General features: G+C 45.6%; 1 protein-coding gene across 1 annotated transcript in view; it reads left to right on the top strand.

Annotated features, from left to right (window-relative positions):
* The window catches only part of LOC144486177 (uncharacterized), a 31406-nt gene extending 29494 nt beyond the window's left edge, over positions 1-1912 (top strand). Inside the window, exon 3 of the mRNA XM_078204266.1 lies at positions 875-1912. Coding sequence (XP_078060392.1) covers positions 875-1912 — 1038 coding nt within the window. The remainder of the gene's footprint in view (positions 1-874) is intronic.
* The last annotated feature ends 17493 nt before the right edge of the window (positions 1913-19405 follow it).

The following is a 19405-nucleotide window of genomic DNA, read 5'->3' as shown; positions in this document are numbered from 1 at the left end:
ATTATTGCTGCATGTTCTGGGATACAGTGAAAATTATTTCTTGCGTGTTATACAGAAAAAAAACCCCATAACTTGATAAAGTACATGGGGGAAAGGAACAGAGTCGGGTACAGAATATATTGTTGTTGTTGCAGGCAGGGTGAAGAAAAAGGTCAGGATGGGGATTAGCAGAGTAAATGCGTGGGGTTACTGGGATAGGAGGTGAGCCTGGGAAAGATGCTCTCAGAGTCAGTACAGACTCGATGGGTAAAATGGCCTCTTTCTGCACTGTAAGGATTCTATGATTAGTGAATTACGGTGAGCAACTTTTGAATAGAGGGGTTTCTGGGGCGCAGAGCATTGTGGGAAATATGACCGCCATTAGTCAGTGCGTGACTCTAGATGTTTCATTATAGACTGAGGGCAAGTCAGCAATCTGAGCCCTCAATAATGTTTGTAGCTCTCACAGGCTGCCTAGTCTGCTGAATATCTCGACGATCCTCATTTCCTGGCCTCCTGCGTGTTTTTTAAAAAATTGTTGCTTTGGTCTGGACTCTATTCATCACCTGTCTCTATGGGTTTTCTCTGAATCCCTCTTTTTCTGTTTTAAATCAGTTTCACAGGGACTAGAAGGGGACGATTTGCAGTCAGGAAACTGAAAGTAAATATATCAGGAACTGCCAGAGTCATCTAATTTATCATAACTGAATATCAGTGGATTTGGAACATGGAAGGAAAAAGCACGATTCACAGTGGAGAGAAACTGTACACGGGTTCTGTGTGTAGACGAGGCTTCAGCCGATCCTCTGGCCTGTCAAAACGTAAGTGCAGCCACTCCTTGGAAAAACTGTGGAAATGTGTGGACTGTGGGAAGGAATTTAATTACCCATCCCAGCTGGAAACTCATCAACGCAGTCACACTGGGGAGAGACCGTTCACCTGCTCTGAGTGTGGGAAGGGTTTCACTCAGTCATCCCACCTACTTACTCATCAGCGAGTTCACACTGATGAGAGACCTTTTAAATGCTCAGACTGTGGGAAGTGCTTCAAAAGTTCTTGGGAACTGATGTCCCATCAACGTGTTCACACTGATGAGAGACCATTCAGGTGCTCTCACTGTGGGATTGGGTTCCAGCATTCACATAACCTCACTGTACACCAGCGAATTCACACTGGGGAGAGACCATTCACCTGCTCCGAGTGTGGAAAGGGATTCACTCGGTCATCCCAACTGATGACACACCAGCGAGTTCACACTGGGGAGAGACCTTTTAAATGCTCTGACTGTGGGAAGTGCTATAAAAGTGCTGATGAACTGATGTCCCATCAACGTGTTCACACTGATGAGAGACCGTTCAGGTGCTCTCACTGTGGGACTGGGTTCAAGCGATCATATGACCTCATTCCACACCAGCGCATCCACACTGGGGAAAGGCCATTCACCTGCTCCAAGTGTGGAAAGGGATTCACTCGGTCATCCCGCCTGCTGCAACACCAGCGAATTCACACTGGGGAGAGGCCATTCACCTGCTCCTGCTGTGGGAAGGGATTCACTCGGTCATCCCACCTATTGACACACCAGCGAGTTCACACCGGGGAGAGACCTTTTAAATGCTCTGACTGTGAGAAGTGCTATAAAAGTTCTGGTGAACTGACTTCCCATCAACGTGTTCACACTGATGAGAGACCGTTCAGGTGCTCTCACTGTGGGACTGGGTTCAAGCGATCATATGATCTCATTCTACACCAGCGCACCCACACTGGGGAAAAGCCATTCACCTGCTCTGAATGTGGGAAGGGATTCATTCAGTCCTCCACCCTACTGAGACACAAGCGAGCTCACACTGGGGAGAGGCCATTCACCTGCTCTGAAAGTGGGAAGAGATTCACTCGGTCATCCTACCTGCTTAGGCACCAAAGAATTCACGAGTAACCACAGTGATTGGAATCTGCTGCTAATCCTATCCAGGACTGTAATATGTTCATTGCGTTTGTTTTTGTTGATGTTAATGAACTCCAGCCAGTTATACGGTTTAATATTCTGAATAAAAGTCAAATAAATTACCTTTGTGTTCAGTACTGTGAATCTTTTTAACATCATCAGCACAACTGAATTCCTTTTGAGTTGCTCTCCCTTTGTCCCTCTTCCAGCTTCACTTCCCCGCAAGTGCTCATTGGGAATGAAACCCACAATCTTCTTTGTCACTAAGTTTGAGACAATCCAATCAGCTGCCTCTACTGCTTCCCTCCTTCCCCTAACCCACTGGAACAAACCTCCTCTAACGCTGCCCTTTATCTGAGCTCTGAACTCTCATCTTTCTGCAGTTTCTCTCCTGCCTCCCCTCATGTCCTCTTAGAGCTCATCTTGCCCATGAGACCCATCTCTTGATCCCTCAATCCTATTCCCACTGAGCTACTGACAGCACAACTTCTCCATATCAGCTGATATTGTCAATATCTTCCTCTCCTTCAAATCCGATATCATCACCCACTTCTCAATAAAATATCTTTGACCCATGCCCTTGTGAACTACCATCCCATCTCCCTTTCCTCTCTAAAGTCCTTGAATGTTTTACCTTCCACATATTGTAACTTGTTTTCCCTTTATCATTGTGTATAGTAAAGTTTATTTTGTTTGTGCAGAATCTGTGGAATATTTTGCCTTTATTCACTTGTTAAGTGTCTTGAATCTCCACCGTTGTCAATTTTATACAAACTCACCCAAACCTAAAAACTATTTTGTGGGAATTGGGGGAATAGAACAGAAGATGGGTTTCTGCTGCTAAGTTACAATCTCAGCTGATGTTACTTCTGGACTTCTGGACAGGAAGGTCCCAGAATAAAATCCTGGCTCAATTGACCATAACTTTTACCTTTTTGTTTTAGAAATGTTTAATGATGGATTCCAGCAATTTCCCAACTACGGACGTTAAGCTAACCGGGCTGTAGTTACCCGCTTTTTGTCTACCTCCTTTTTTAAACAGTGGCATCACATTAGCTGTTTTCCAATCAGCCGGCACTTCCCCAGAGTCCAGCGAATTTTGATAAATTACAACCAATGCATCTGTTTTACTTCTGCCATTTCTATCAGGACCCTGGGATGCATTCCATCCGGGCCCGGGGACTTGTCTACCTTTAGTCCCATTAGCCAACCAAGCACTACCTCTTTAGTAATAGTAATCGTTTTAAGGACCTCACCCCCTATAGTCCCACAACCGTCAATTTTCAGTAAGCTATTTGTGTCCTCTACCGTGAAGACCGACACAAAGAACTTGTTTAAGGCCTTGGCCATTTCCTTGTTTCCCATTATTAAATCCTCCTTCTCGTCTTTTTAAGGGTCCAACATTTACTTTAGCTACTCTTTTCCTTTTTATACATTTGTAAAAACGTTTGCTATCAGTTTTTATATTTTGTGCTAGTTTAGTTTCATAATCTATCTTTCCTTTCTTTATCGCTTTCTTAGTAATTCTTTGTTGTTTTTTAAAGCTTTCCCAACCTTCTAATCCCCCACTAGTTTTGCCCACTCTGTACGCATCGGTTTTTAATTTAATACTCTCCTTTATTTCCTTAGTTATCCACAGCTGGTTATCCCTTTTCTTACATTCCTTCTCTAACATAGAAACATAGAAAACTACAGCACAAAACAGGCCCTTCGGCCCCACAAGTTGTGCCGAACATATCCCTACCTTTTAGACCTACCTATAACCCTCCATCCTATTAAGCTCCATGTACTCATCCAGGAGTCTCTTAAAAGACCCTACTGACTTTGTCTCCACCACCACTGACGGCAGCCAATTCCATTCGCCCACCACCCTCCATGTGATAAACTCCCCCCTAACATCTCCCCTGCACCTACACCCCAGCACCTTAAACCTGTGTCCTCTCGTAGCAGCCATTTCCACCCTGGGAAAAAGCCTCTGAGAGTCCACCCGATCTATGCCTCTCAACATCTTATATACCTCTATTAGGTCTCCCCTCATCCTACGTCTCTCCAATGAGAAAAGACCGAGCTCCCTCAGCCTATCCTCATAAGGCATGCCACTCAATCCAGGCAACATCCCTGTAAATCGCCTCTGCACCCTTTCAATCTTTTCCACATCCTTCCTGTAATGAGGCGACCAGAACTGAGCACAGTACTCCAAGTGGGGTCTGACGAGGGTCTTCTATATCTGCATCATTATCCCCGGACTCCTAAACTCAATCCCTCGATTGATAAAGGCCAGCACACCATACGCCTTCTTAACCACCTCCTCCACCTGTGGGGCCGATTTTAGAGCCCTATGGACCCGAACCCCAAGGTCCTTCTGATCCTCGACAGTACTAAGAGTCTTTCCCTTTATATTGTACTCCTTCATCCCATTTGACCTGCCAAAATGGACCACTACGCATTTATCTGGGTTGAAGTCCATCTGCCACTTCTTCGCCCAGACTTGCATCCTATCTATGTCCCTCTGTAACTTCTGACATCCCTCCAGACTATCCACAACCCCACCAACCTTCGTGTCGTCGGCAAACTTACCAACCCATCCCTCCATTTCCTCATCCAGGTCATTTATGAAAATGACAAACAGCAAGGGTCCCAGAACAGATCCCTGGGGCACACCACTGGTGACCGATCTCCATTTAGAAAAAGACCCATCAATACACACTCTCTGCCTCCTTTAGGTAAGCCAGTTCTGGATCCACAGGGCAGCAGCCCCTTGGATCCCATGCCCTCTCACTTTTTCGAGAAGCCTTGCATGGGGGACCTTATCGAACGCCTTGCTAAAATCCATGTAAACCACACCTACCGCTTTCCCTTCGTCAATGTGTTTAGTCACATTTTCAAAGAATTCCACCAGGCTTGTAAGGCACGATCTGCCTGTGACAAAGCCATGCTGAGTATTCTTGAGCATACTAAACCTCTCTAAATGCTCATAAATCTTGTCCCTCAGGATCTTCTCCATCAGCTTACCAACCACTGAGGTTAGACTCACCGGTCAGTAATTTCCTGGGCTATCCCTATTCCCCTTCTTGAAAATAGGAACCACATCCGCAATCCTCCGGAACCTCTCCCGTCTCCATCGACGACGCAAAGATCATCGCCAGAGGCTCTGCAATCTCTTCCCTTGCCTCCCACAGTAACCTGGGGTACATCCCATCCAGACCCAGCGACTTATCTATCTTGATGCCATTCAAAGATTCCAACCTCTTTGTTAAAGTCCACATACTCAATCTTTTCAATCCACCGCAAGCCCACAGTACATCCACCCATGTCCTTCTCCTCTGTGAAAACCGAGGCAAAATACTCATTAAGCACCTCTGCCATTTCTACTGGTTTCGTACAGACTTTCCCGCCTTCACCTTTTATAGGCCCTATTCCTTCATGTCTCATCCTTTTACTCTTCACATATTTATAAAGCGCCTTAGGGTTTTCCTTAATTCTACTTGCCAAGGCTTTCTCGTGACCCCTTCTGGCTCTCCAAATTTCCTTCTTTAGTCCCTTCCTACAAGCCCTATACTCTTCTAAATCCCTATCTTCGCCAAGCTCTCTAAGCCTTTTATACACTTCCTTTCTTCTCGACTAGGTCCCACACAGCTTTCGTGCACCACGGTTCCTTTAACCTACCAACTCCTCCCTGCCTGCTCGGAACATTGTCCTGTAGAACCCTAGACAGACATTCCTTGAAAAACTGCCACCTCTCTTCAGTAGATTTCCCCGAGAATCCCTCCTTCCAATTTACTCCTCTAATTAGCTGCCTTATGTATTCATATTTCCCCTTTATCACAGGAATATATTTTTGCTGAGTACTGAGAAAAATCTCCTTAAAAATCCACCACTGTTGCTCAGCTGTCCTACCAACTAGTCTGCACTCCCAGTCTACATTAGCCAATTCTGCCCTCATCCTATTGTACTCCCCTGTGTTCAAGCAGAGGACACTGGTTTGGGACCCTATTTTCTCTCCCTCCATTTGTATTAGAAATTCAACCATATTGTGATCACTCATTCCAAGAAGATCCCTCACAAGAAGATCATTAATTTTACCTGTCTCATTACACAGGACCAGATCCAAGATAGCTTGCTCCCTCGTAGGTTCTGTAACATACTGTTCGAGGAAACGATCCCGACAGCATTCTAAGAACTCTTCCTCAAGTCCACCGTGTCCGACTTGAGTCAACCAATCAATATGCAGGTTAAAATCCCCCATGATTATTGCTGTTCCGTTTTTGCACGCACCCATTATTTGCTTGTTTATAGCCCGACCCACCTCAAAGTTATTATTTGGGGGCCTATAGACCACGCCCACCGGTGACTTTCTCCCCTTACTATTCCTTATCTCCATCCACAACGATTCCACATTCTGCTCCTTAGAGCCTATATCGTCTCTCACTACCGCCCTGATGTTATCTTTAATTAACAGAGCTACCCCACCTCCTTTTCCTTCCTGTCTATCCTTCCGAAATGTCTGATACCCCTGGATATTCAGTTCCCAGTCCTGGTCACCCTGCAACCACGTTTCTGTAATGACCACTAGATCATACCCATTTGTACTGATTTGTGCCATCAACTCATTCACTTTGTTTCGAATGCTACGTGCATTCAGGTAAAGTGTCTTTATGCTAGCCTTTATATGGACCTGATTTGTTAGTGCATTCTTCTGATTGCACGCTCTGTCCCTACCTGTCTCAAACTGGTTATCCTTCCCCAGACCATCTCCTTGCACTGTGTTAACCACCTCTCTTCTTGTGTTTGTCACCTTTTTTACTCTGCCTGAGCCCTTGACTCCTTTAACTCGGTGAATGTCCTCATCATTAACCTGCACTCATACCCTCTCCTTTACCTTTGATTTTGTAATTCCCCATGCCCCTGAACCCTCCCTCCCTCACCCCCCCCCCCCCACCTCACTATTCAGTTTAAAGCCCTATTTACAGCCCTGGTTATACGATTCGCCAGGACTCTGGTCCCAGCACGATTCAGACGAAGACCATCCCATCTGAACAGGTCCCATCTTCCCCAATACTGGTGCCAATATCCCATGAATTCAAACCCATTCCTCCCACACCAATCTTTGAGCCACCCATTTACCTCCTTAATCTTATTGACCCTACGCCAATTCGCTTGTGACTCAGGTAGTAATCCAGAGATTACCACCTTGTTGGTTCTGCTTTTTAATTTGGCTCCTAGCTTTTCATACTCCCTCTGCAGAACCACTGTTCCTGTTCTGCCTATGTCGTTGGCACCTACGTGGACCACTACAACTGGATTCTTACCCTCCCACTCCAAGTTCCTCTGCAGCCCAGATGAGATATCCTGGACCCAAGCACCAGGCAGGCAACACAACCTTTGGTATTCTCGATCTTGGTCACAAAGAACAGTGTCAATACCCCTAACTACACTATCCCCAATTACCACTACATTTCTTTTTTCTTCTTCCACCTGAACGGCTCCCTGTACCATGGTGCCGTGGGCAGTTTGCTCGTCCTCCTTGCAGTCCCCATTCCCGTCCACACTGGGAGCAAGAATCTCAAACGTGTTGCACAGATTCAGGGACTGAGGCTCTTGCAACTCTACCTTCTGGATCCCACTTCCTGCCTCGCTCGCAGCCACACCCTCTTGTCCCTGACCCCCGGCTGAATTAGTTAGTCTAAGGGGTGTGACTGCTTCCTGAAACACAGCGTCCAGGTAACTCTCCCCCTCCCTGATATGTCGCAGTGTCTGAAGCTCAGACTCCAGCTCATCAACCCTGAGCCGGAGTACCTCAAGCAACCAACACTTACTGCAGACATGCTCACTGGGAACAACAGTGGGGTCCACCAGCTCCCACATCATGCAGAAACAACACATTATTTCCCAAGAGGAAGTAAAGTTTTGCCCCCTCTCGTCGGGAATGAGAAATTCCTCCTGAATACACTCAACAAATTTCGCTCCATCCAACCCTCTAATACGATGGCTGTCCCAGTCAACCTCTCACACAGTTTCACCTCAAATGCCCAAAGCGAGAATCATGCCCCTAGACCAATGAGCCTACGCAACCGGCGCTTTCACCGAAATATAACTGGTTTGCTTGTATCCAAAGCAGCTCAGAAATCCTTGGTAAAAGCCCGAAATTGTTGAACAAACGAAGCATGTTAGTATTTTGCTAACTCGACTGTTTGGAACTGGGCGCTGTCGTGTATAAAATACAGATGTTACCCGCTACACTACACAAAGAATGTCGAGTGCCAAACTGAGTGAACGTGAATATTTTCTTATGAGTCCACCTCCTCCAAAGACAACCTTTTTCCAGATATGGGTCACTGAGATTCTGTCACTCGGCCGCTGTCCTCAGCAGTAAAGACAGAAGGAGAAGCGGTGACTTTACAATATTAAATTATACAATTATATAAATCGCGGCATATATTAAATTTATAATATTAAATTTTACTCTCTGAAAAGAGGAAAATTCTAAACATATCAACTGAGTCGCCTTTGTACCTTCTTGTTTGTAAGCAAAATAAACCAAATTAGTCTGTTGATCCCTGGCACTATTCTGATTTATAACCATAAGCCTTTAAGACGATAAGATATAGGAATAGCATTAGACCATTCGACCCATCAAGTCTGCTCCGCCATTCAATTGTGGCTGCTAAGTTTCTCATCCCCATTCTCCCGCCTTTTCCCGGAAACTTTGATCCCCTTACAAATCAAAAACATATCTACTCAATGACCTGACCTCCACACCCTTCTGTGGCAATGAATTCCATCGATTCACCACCCACTGGCTGAAGAAATTCCTCCTCATCTCTACTTTAAAGGATCGTCCCTTTACTCTGAGGCTGTGCCCTTGGATCCTCGTCTCTCTGACTTACACGGAAATATCTCCCCCAGCACCGCACTTTTCCCAAAGTCTTGGTATGCTCTGGACTTCGGTGTACCCGGGATTTGAACAGAGAATTCCAGGAATGATGCCCGCATCATTTTACGATGTAAGTAGGAAACGTAACAAGGACTTTCTACAGAGCACCAATTCGGATTCCTGGGCAGCATTTGTGCCTTGGTATGTGTTGGAGTAAACCCTTGAAATCGACTCAACAGCCAAATGCGAACTTGCATTAAACAACATTTGTCAGCAGAGGGCGCCAATTTCAAGCCCGGTTTTGGAATGGGGAGGGATGTTGGGGGGAGGGGCGGTGCTACAATCTCACGTGACATTATCACTGGAGCCTGTATGGATGGTAGGCTGCTGAGGTCACAATAGACTCCACTTCCCCTCCCCACAATTACACCCACACAGATAAACTGACACTCACTCACACACTGCAATCAACGGAGCAGAGTCTGGGTTCCCGCTCTCTTTCTCACTCTCTGACTCCTCCATTCTCATTCACTGAAATAAATCCAGTCGGACATGTTTCTGATCATTCTGGCGGCGCTCTTGCACAGTAAGTACCGGATAACGTTCATCAAACCACGGAAACATATTTATACACAAAGATGCCAATTTAATTAACCATCAAAAATATCCATGTGAGGTGTAGATGGGAGGTTCCAAAAACTATAAATTTACATGAACTCTTGATATTTAATTCCTCTACCTTTACAGGTGGACTGTGCGCAGATCCAGTAACTCAGTCACCGGTGACAATAACAGCATCAGAAGGGGATTCGGTGCAGTTGGATTGTAACTATACAGACAAGGAGATGAGCTACATGCAATGGTATCAGCAGAAACCGGCACAGCCACCGAGATGGATTATTACCAATGCATTCGTAGTGGAGGAAAATGAAGTTTCAGGACGATATCTGGCGGCTACTGACAAGTCCACACAGAGCGGCTCCCTCAATATAAGCGCCCTCAGTTTGGAGGACGGGCGGTCTATTACTGTGCAGTGAGACACAGCATTAGATTACAGCTGAAACCCCGTACAAAAACCTCAGCGAGTATTTACAACTCCATGAAGATGTTTTGATCACATGTTCACGAAGGCGGCGATTCTATTTACCAGACAATTTGACCTTGTTCAAATCATCATAGAAACACTTTGGTAAATCTCGAGACTAAACCCCATGCCGCGATTTATATAGTAAGCAGATACCAGGAGTATCGAGCTATCAGCTGAAGGATCCGCTCAGAAGTGGAGGTAATATAGCAGAAAATTACCGGCTGTTCATCCAGAATTGTTAACTCAGATGAGCCCACGGACACCGACTCCTCGGCATTCGTCCGATAACTCAATGCAGAATGGATCAAAGTCTGCTGAAGTTCATAACAAATGAGATGTAGAATAACCTCCACACAGACTCACTTAGCAACACAACTATTATTATAAATCCGGGACACAGAGACTCACCTCGCAGCACGAAGATAGTCTATTCCCACAGCTGACATTGGTGTATTGTGTGGTGGTGAACTGCCTTCTTGTGGTCCCTGATGTGCAGGTACACACACTGTGCTGTTAGTGAGGGAGTTCCAGTGATTTGACCCAGTGACCGTGAAGGAACAACGATATATTTCCATGTAGGGATGTAGAATAACTTGGAAGGGAACCTCGAGGTTGTGGTGTTCCCATGTGCCCGCTGCCCTTCTTCTCCTAGATGGCAGTGCTCGTGTGTTTGGATTGGGCTGCCCAAAAAAAAACCTTGGTGAGTTGCTGCAGTGTATCCTGCAGATGGTGCACACGGCTGTCACTGTTCGTCTGTGGTGGCAGGAATGAATGTTCATGCAATGGGTAGCAATCAAGCGGGCTGATTTGTCCTGCATTCTGTCGAGCCTCTTGAGTGTGGTTGCAGCTACACTCATCCAAGCAAGTAGAGGGTATTCCATCTCACACCTGACTTGTACCTTGTAGATGGTGGACAGGCTTTGGGGAGTCAGGAGGTGAGTTACTCGCCGCAGGATTCCTAACCTTTGATCAGCTCTGGTAGCCACTGTATTTATATTCCTGGGTCCAGTTTTCTGTCAACTCCCAGGATGTTGATGGGGTGGGGGTTTAATGTCTATTAAGTCCCATCTTATGTGTACCCATATACAGATGGGTGCACATAAGATGGTTGCCTGGCACGCAAACAGTCACCCGGGAAAGAGACATTAAAGTCAAATCGGTTCTATAGTGTCGTCCCTCTATTCTGGGGTTGTGTGCTGTGTAAATCCTTTCAGTATTCCTGATGGCAGGTGATGGGAACGGAACAGATGCCTGGTCAACAATACTGCAGAGGTCAATGGCAATCCGCTGGAATAATTTGAAATAAACAGTCACAGAATGATAAGGACATTCATGGTCACCAATGCCCTTTTAGGGCATGGTAACTGGAAGAGCAGGAGGTGGATGGCACAAGAGGCCTGGAGAGTGGACTCTATAAATCATTGCATTCCAATGTCTCTGGGCAGACTGGGCAACAATGTTTGCACAACGTTTCTCATCAATAAACAAATCTGCTTAAAAATAACGGCGTCCACAGTTCCTTATTTGTTAACCAACAAAATCACAATCCTACACTAGAAGTTGATGCATGTACTTTACATTGTGATTATATTAATCCGTCAAGCCTGCTTCGACAGCACCTTGCGAACCCGGAATCTCTTCCATCTAGAAGGATAAGAGGAACAGCTGCATGAGAACACCCCTTCAAGCCGCACACCATCCTCATTTTGAACCATATCATAGAATCATAGAAACGCTACAGTGCAGAAAGAGGCCAGTTGGCCCATCGAGTCTGCACCGACCACAATCGCACCAAAGCCCAACCCCATTTCCCTGCTAATTTTACCCGCTAATCCCTCTAACCTACGTATCTCAGGACACTAAGGGGCAATTTTTAGCATGGCCAATCAACCTAACCCGCACATCTTTGGACTGTGGGAGGAAACCGGAGCACCCGGAGGAAACCCACGCAGACACGAGGAGAATGTGCAAACTCCACACAGACAGTGACCCGAGCTGGGAATCGAGCTGTGAAGCAGCAGTGCTAATCACTGTGCTCTACGTAACGCCGCTCCCTTGCGTCAAAATCCTGGAATTGGTTTTCGGTTTAAGATTACGGGCAGAGGGCAACAAATCAGAAAAGTATGAAAGGAGAATTGAAGGAAAGTGAGACATTACGAGTGCGAAATACAAAGTCAAAAGCTGTGAGAAAGAGAGAAAGGAAGAGATTCAGAAATGACCCTGAATGCATTGTTCTTTCAAGTTACTCATATTTCACTCACGTCTATTTATATAGTTGCATTGTTTGAAAACACGTCCCTCAGTAAAAGCCCGCTGGAGACGGCCCATCGACAACCTTGCACTTGCGGACAGCGTCACGTAACCTGAGTCACCGCCAGAGGGCGCAGTCGTCACATATTTCTCCCAACTTGAAATGATGGCGACAAAACCTCTGGCACCATTCGCACATCGCTGCCATTGGCAGTAACCACGCAGTCCCATTGTTCTGCTCTCACTTCATGTATCCCGTATTAGTAAATAGGCGACACGGTGGCACAATGGCTGGCATTCCTGCTTCATAGCAAAGGGGGCCCAGGTTCAATTCCGGCCTTGGGTAACTGTCTGTGTGGGGTTTTCACCTTCTCCCCGTCTCTGCGTGCGTTTCCTCCCACAGTCCAAAAATGTGCAGGTTAGGTGGAATAGTCATGCTAAATTGTCCCTTAGTGTTAGTGGAGTTAGGAGATTAACACGTGGGGTTACGGGGATAGGGCCTTGGTGTGACTGTTGTCGGTGCAAGCTTAATGGGCTGAATGGCCTCCTTCGGCACTGTCGGGATTCTATGAAGAGATTTCTGTTGATTTACTTGTTTGGCACTGGTTGTATCAGAAATGCGGGTGGATCTATGAGCGTTGTGGGGGCGTGAATCTGTATTTCCACTCCAGGAGAATATTTCCTGAGCTGCAACGTTACTGATTCGGGAGAAGGACCTCTGCTCGTCAATATATCACTTTTTCACTTAGCGTTTCCTTCCCAATTAAAAGTAAAGAATATGCTGTTCTCCTGACTGCTGTAATTTAGGTATTACTATTAATCAAATGATGACTACTCTTTTTAAAGAAAAATATTGATTGGGTGTCGGTCACAAGTCCAAGATTTTGTCGATCACTAATTGTCCTTGAAACGGGCTGGGCTATTTGAGAGTTAGTTATGTGACTACAGTTGTTCTGTAGTCACACACAGACCAGGCTAGGCTAGGAAGGCAGATTTCCTTCCACAAAGTGCATTAGTGAACCAGGTGGATTTGCAGTGATCGCGTTCGGAACGATCATTGCGAGTAGCTTTCAATATCAATTAATCACATTTAAATTTAACCAGCTGCTGGGGTAGAATTTTGACTACTTTTCTCGTAAATCGAATTTAAATGTAACCAGTTGATATGATGGGATTGAACTACTTTTCCCAAAGCATCATTCTGGGTCCATGAATTACTTTTCCAGTGACTCCATGTTGACAATGATTAAGTTAAAAAAGCGGAAGTTCTTGAAGTTGACACTTCCCAGTATATTATATGAGATGGGGCCACAACTACCAAGTGCATCTTGTTGTCCCTGAGTGGACCTTTGAAGAAAAGGCAATGTCATAATTAGCTGCACTATAACAATTTGATATCCTAATCCTACTAATTTCAGGCACGGTCAAGTTTCAGTACAACATCCACAGTACACTTTTTACATTATCTCAGGAACAATAAACAGGCAACTAGAGCTCACTGATCGACTTCCCTGTTCCTTTAGTAAAACAACGAAGATTGCAAAGTATCTCACAGCCCATCCACTGATATCTGAACATTCGAACACAAAAATTAGGCTGCCTGCAAATCTGCTCTACCATTCAGTCAGATTACAGTTCATCTGATCTTCCGTTTAAATCCACTTTGCTGCCTTGATCTTCTTGAACCGTGGCATAAATTTTAGTTAAAATGTTGGTTTCACTCAGCTTTAAAATTATTCTGTGGCCCTCAGCCTCCACCGTTCTCTGGACTCTCACTGGAGTCTCAGGCACTAATGCTCGGATGCGAAAGCTAAGAGAATGTGCACAGAACATTGATTGGAAATCCACCAAATCAATCAATACTCCTTGCTCCTCCGTTCCAATAACAAAATGAAGTTTTTTTTTCTTGACATCCCGTTTCCAAAGCGGAACAATTCGCCCAACAGGGACACCGAATGGAGGACAAGTTGGAGAGCTTCCATTCACTAACAGTCATCTGAGCAATTACCAATCTCACGGTGCCACTGGCGAGACACGGAACTGACGCGTGAGCATTCTGAGACTGGGTGTCTTCAAATATCCGATTCCTCCTTTACAGAGCGGACAGAGACAATGCGGGTACTCGGCATCTGGATTGTGTGGGGGGCATTTGTAACAGGTATATCTGGACATCACGTTTGTTTACTCATTTCCAAAACTTGGGTTGAATCTTACTGTTGAGTACTCGTCACTCTTTTCTTTATCTATTCGAACATATTTTCCAGGTCTGAGCCATGGAGATTCTGTCACTCAGTCGCTGTCCTCAGATGTTAAGACAGAAGGAGACGCGGTGACATTAAACTGCAACTATGATACTGCAGAAACCAGCTATATTTTATACTGGTACCGACAGCAGCCAGACTCCCAGCCCGAGTACATACTGAGAAAGCTCTCGTGGGGTACTGAATATAAAGCAGATTTTGCTAAAATCCGTTTCTCGACTGACCTCCAAACCTCGAAGAAATCCATCAGTTTGACTATCTCGGATCTGCAGTTGTCTGACGCGGCCGTGTATTACTGCGCTTTCAGCCTCACAGTGATGGAAAGCAGTCTGACTCCTGTACAAAAACTGTCTCAGCAAGATAAGTCAGAGCTCCTCGCTGCTGTATAGAAGTTCTGGCAGATGCAGCCACAATGAGCAGCGGCGCTGTCAGCCGCTCAAACACAAACCGACAGGAAACCATATTCACCTCGGATCAACTGTCACCCAACTGTTTCCAGGAGAGGCCGAGAAAACAAACTGCAGAACCGTTTTAGGCCGACAAGTCCATCACATAATGAATGTGTCAATTAAATCGTCCCTTCTGCTGCTAATCAACTCTGTATTCCTCTAAAATCAGACCTGGGTGATAAAATCCCAAACATCCGTCAAACCTGGCCGTGAAGCGCCACACACACAGCAGACGGACAGTTCTCCATGTTTGTGCGACGTCCTCTGATCCCGAAGTCCCTATTTGTCCTTTCCTTATTTTTCCATGCCTGCTTACCATATTGAACACCCGTCGCTCGATCTCCCTTTTCAGTTTCTGGGGGCCTTTGAGGGTGAGCTGTTCATAGCGTTTATTTGATCACTATTGCTATATTCCAGACAGCTTCCACACCCTGAACACATTTCATAAAGTTGCGACTTTAATTTCTCAAATAAATCCGAAGTTCAGAGCAGCCAGTTTCCACATCTCCCTGACTGTCTCCACCGAATACCAGGGTAGCATTAAACTTCTTATCATATCCGCATTGTTCATCTGTTTCTCGCTGCTCCTCGTTTCTGTAAATCAGATGGGTATTCGAATACTGTTCGGGAAAGATTGTGAAATTCAATTGAATGATCAAAGTCAATGAGTTCTGAAATCTGTTCATTTTTCATAAACTGTTTCTGACCCAACAACACAGTCTGATCAAATAAAACCAGAGAACTGGTCTTGGGCCAAAGGCTCCAGAAATCTAAAAGGGGAGATGAACAAGAGTTGGTTAGTGTTACAGACAGGCGTGGAAACAGCTTCAAAACACTAATTGAACGAAATAAATCAAATAGATTTCCAAAGGCGAGTTTTATTATGAACGCGCGTTAAAATCAACATCATACAATTTCGCAAGTGTTCCTCACTTCTCATGGGGGGTTATATTTTGTTCTTTTCTGTGACTCTCACTGGGTTTAATTCTTGTCCCTCATGATCGGTGTGACAGCGCCATCTTCTGGCCACCAACTGGAACTCCCATTCTGGGGGGTTTCGGACTGGATCCGCTCTATCTCTGTATCAGTGTGTGCTCCATCGCACGGAAATACACGGCAGTATCCGACAGAAGAGCCCCCGCGAGATATAAAGGAACTGTTTCATTTCCCTTCTGCAAATCTGCAGAAAACCTCCGTTTGGGGACCTTTCGTAACCCCCTAAGCTATATTTCTTCAGGAAATATCTCGGAGCTTCCCCGGAATACTGCATCTACCAGAGTAGAGTTGGGGTAGTGCAGGTTATCAAGTAACGGCAGTCCAGTCCACACTGTCCTTCCCGAATTGTTAATTCGAAATGAGCCTGGAACACTGAAGTTTTGCCACTCATTCCTGTCACACAAATACAGATTGGCTCAAAAGTCAGGGTTTAAAAATAACCACTGGATGACATGGTTACCATTTAATAATGGACCCGCCGGGCAGCAAGATCATTATAATCAGTAAGGAGCATGGAGAACAGATGGTTTCCGTGTATACATCTCGATGCAAAGTAACAAAATGCTCTAATTCTGCCGGTGATTCCAATCCAGTGTAAAGGGTAGCCCCTGTTATAATCTGGTTTTATTTTTTGAGGAACTGAGGGGCATTTCCAAGAGACAGGATTGGCTACTCTGCCGGAACTGATGGATATTCCCCGCCAATAAATGAGAGCTGTAAAGAATTGCATTTTCTGGTTCCTTCTGTGTCTCATGTGACTTTCATCATAACTCTGTCTCATTGCTTCCGTCTCTCTGTTATACCAACCTCTCATTTTTTGTAAACCTTCTTATCGCTATCAAATGACTGAAAATTAATTCAAATAATTCAAGGGGTGACAACCGATTTTGACAAACTCGACAAACAAAGCTACCCGAAACCACCAGCAGGTGGCGTGACTTACCGTCGTTGCGGAGTTTTCACATTGCTACCTGAAAATCAATGTGTCCTTTCTATTTGTCTCATTTAATGAATCCGTCATTACCAGAGACCATGAGAATGGCGGTGTAAATAAGAAACAGCTAAAGTTAACGACATAAACTTAAGATCACGTGTGTCCTCTGCTCTTGGATTGGTTGGAAATGGATAATGTTCACCGGATTTAAGCAGTGATCCTTCCTTGTTGATCAGCCCCACTACTCGCCATCAGCAATTACTGAAACGATTCATTCCGCTGCTGTCTGCACCCGGGCAAAGTCAGTGAAGGCAAAAGTAGCGGAGCAGACCATGGCTGTATTTCGCGTTTCATTGACAGTCATCCAATGGAGCAGCACCACCTTATCCTCACTGCTCACATCCGCACAGCGAAGTGTGTAAACCACCAAAGAAATTCTGTAAATTCAGAACATTTGCAGATCGTGCGATGGGCCCTTCACCCCATCGTGCGTGCTTGACTGTCATTAATTGGTACAGTGGTGTCACAGTGGTTAGCACTGCTGCCTCATAATTCCAGGAATCCGGGTTCAGTTCCAGGCTACGTGGAGTTTGCAGATGCTCCCAGTGTCTGTGTGGGGTGCCCCTTTTCCTCCGACAGTTCAATGATGTGCAGGTTAGATGCGTTCAGCATGCCAACTTGTCAGAAATTTGTGGGTTAGAATAAATCGCCACGAAAAGTCTGTGGGGTTACGGTGATGGAGCAGGGGAGAGGACCAGGAAAATATACCCTGTCGGAGAGTCACTGCAGACTCGAAGAGCTTGATGGCCTCCTTTTGCACTGTATGGATTCGAAGACAATTGTTGATCTTTTCATCAACTGCATTCCCTAAACTCCATATTCCTTATGCAAACGTAATTGGAGCAGCGCTGGGAAGCTTACTTCCAGCAATGTAACTCAAACATACGTGAGAGTTTCTTTATTGAATTTTCAGTCATCTACCTGAATCACTCAAACATTCTGGGTTCATGCCTACCATTAAGGATACCTGTGGCCACGGAGGGGCATCATGGTGATTGAATAAGCAGTGATCCTTAATTGAGTTACAATTAATGAATCAGTCGTTATAGTAAAAGACTGAGTTTTTATTTGCTGTTAAAATGTAAAATCTTAATTGCTGTGTATGTAACGAATGTGCAATGAAGATAAATTTTTAAAGTTTATTTATTTGTGTCACAAGTAGGTTCACATTAACACTGCAATGAAGTGACTGTGAAAATCCTCCAGTCGCCACATCCGGCGCCTGTTCGGGTTACACTGAGGGAGAATTTAGCATGACCAATGCACCAAACCAGCACGTCTTTCAGACTGGGGAAGGAAACAGGAGCGGCTGGAGGAAACCCACGCAGACACGGGGAGAACGTGCAGACACCACATGGACAGTGACCCAAAACGAGAATCGAAACCAGATCCCTGGCGCTGTGAGGCAGCAATGCCAACCACTGTGCCACCGTGCCGCAGCTGGCGTAGTGTACTGGCGAGAGAGATCTTCAAGCTCTGATTAGCCTCAACATTTGAAACTGTGTGAATAAGGGGATTGTATAGAATCAGTTAAAGGGACAGCATGAACCAGTTCTCTTGTATTCCTGTCTAAGATAATGAGCGAAAGTGGTGTCAGTAATTGAGGATCCAATTCAATTAATCTGGTGACCAAATTGACCAATTGTCATGTTCCAACAGGCCCAACTCTGACGTGAGGTAACGGTCACTTTGGGGATAAAAGTAGAGGTTCTGAAGGTCTTCCTTGTGAACCAAATTCTGAAAACTCCCGAGGCTGAGTTCCAAGGAAATTCCTGTGAAAGAAGGAGCCAGAGAGGGTTACTCTTCTACGGACCGATCACCCGCATGAAGTTGTGAAAGTCAATGTCTTAAAGTTTATTTATTAGTCACAAGTAGGCTTACATTCACGCTGCAATGAAATTACTGTGAAATTCCCCTAGTTGCCACATTCTGGCGCCTGTTCAGGTACACTGAATGAGAATTTAGCATGGCCAATCCACCTAACCTGCACATCATTGGGCTGTGGGAGGAAACCGGAGGACTTGGAGGAAACCCATGCAGACATGGGGAGAATGTGCAGACTCCGCACAGACAGGGACCCAAGCCGGGACGCTGTAAGGCAGCAGTAACCACTGTGCCACCGTGCTCAGTTGTTCAGTAAACCTTTTTCATTCAATAAACTTCTTTTTAAATTTACTATCCAGAGAATTCTGCCTTTACCACAAAGAGGTCAGGGAACAGATAAAGAGAAACCATTTGTGTCCAGAACATTGTGAACATCCTTTTACTCTGTTGTCTTTGGTGGACGCTAAGTCCGAAGGATACACCGGACCTGGGGGGTGTCCAAGCGTCTGGGGCGGAGGGGGCGACTGGGCCGCCGTCGCACGGGGGCCCGCAATCCGGGAAAGGTGAGCCCGGGGGGAACCCCTCCTCCACCGATCCTGGGGGTGGGATCGGGGAGGGGCTAGGGCTAGTTGGTGGCTCCGTGCCGCCCGCCGTAAAAGTGGGGGGTTGGAGGTTTAGGGGGGATTTGAGGAAAAACTTTACCCAGAGGGTGGTGATAGTCTGGAATGCACTGCCTGAGAGGGTGGTGG

The sequence above is a fragment of the Mustelus asterias genome, unplaced genomic scaffold, assembly GCF_964213995.1.
Source record: "Mustelus asterias unplaced genomic scaffold, sMusAst1.hap1.1 HAP1_SCAFFOLD_296, whole genome shotgun sequence".
In the NCBI taxonomy this organism is placed as follows: Eukaryota; Metazoa; Chordata; class Chondrichthyes; order Carcharhiniformes; family Triakidae; genus Mustelus; species Mustelus asterias.
The sequence above is the reverse complement of the archived record's forward strand: the minus strand, read 5'-3'. Positions and strand labels throughout refer to the sequence as shown.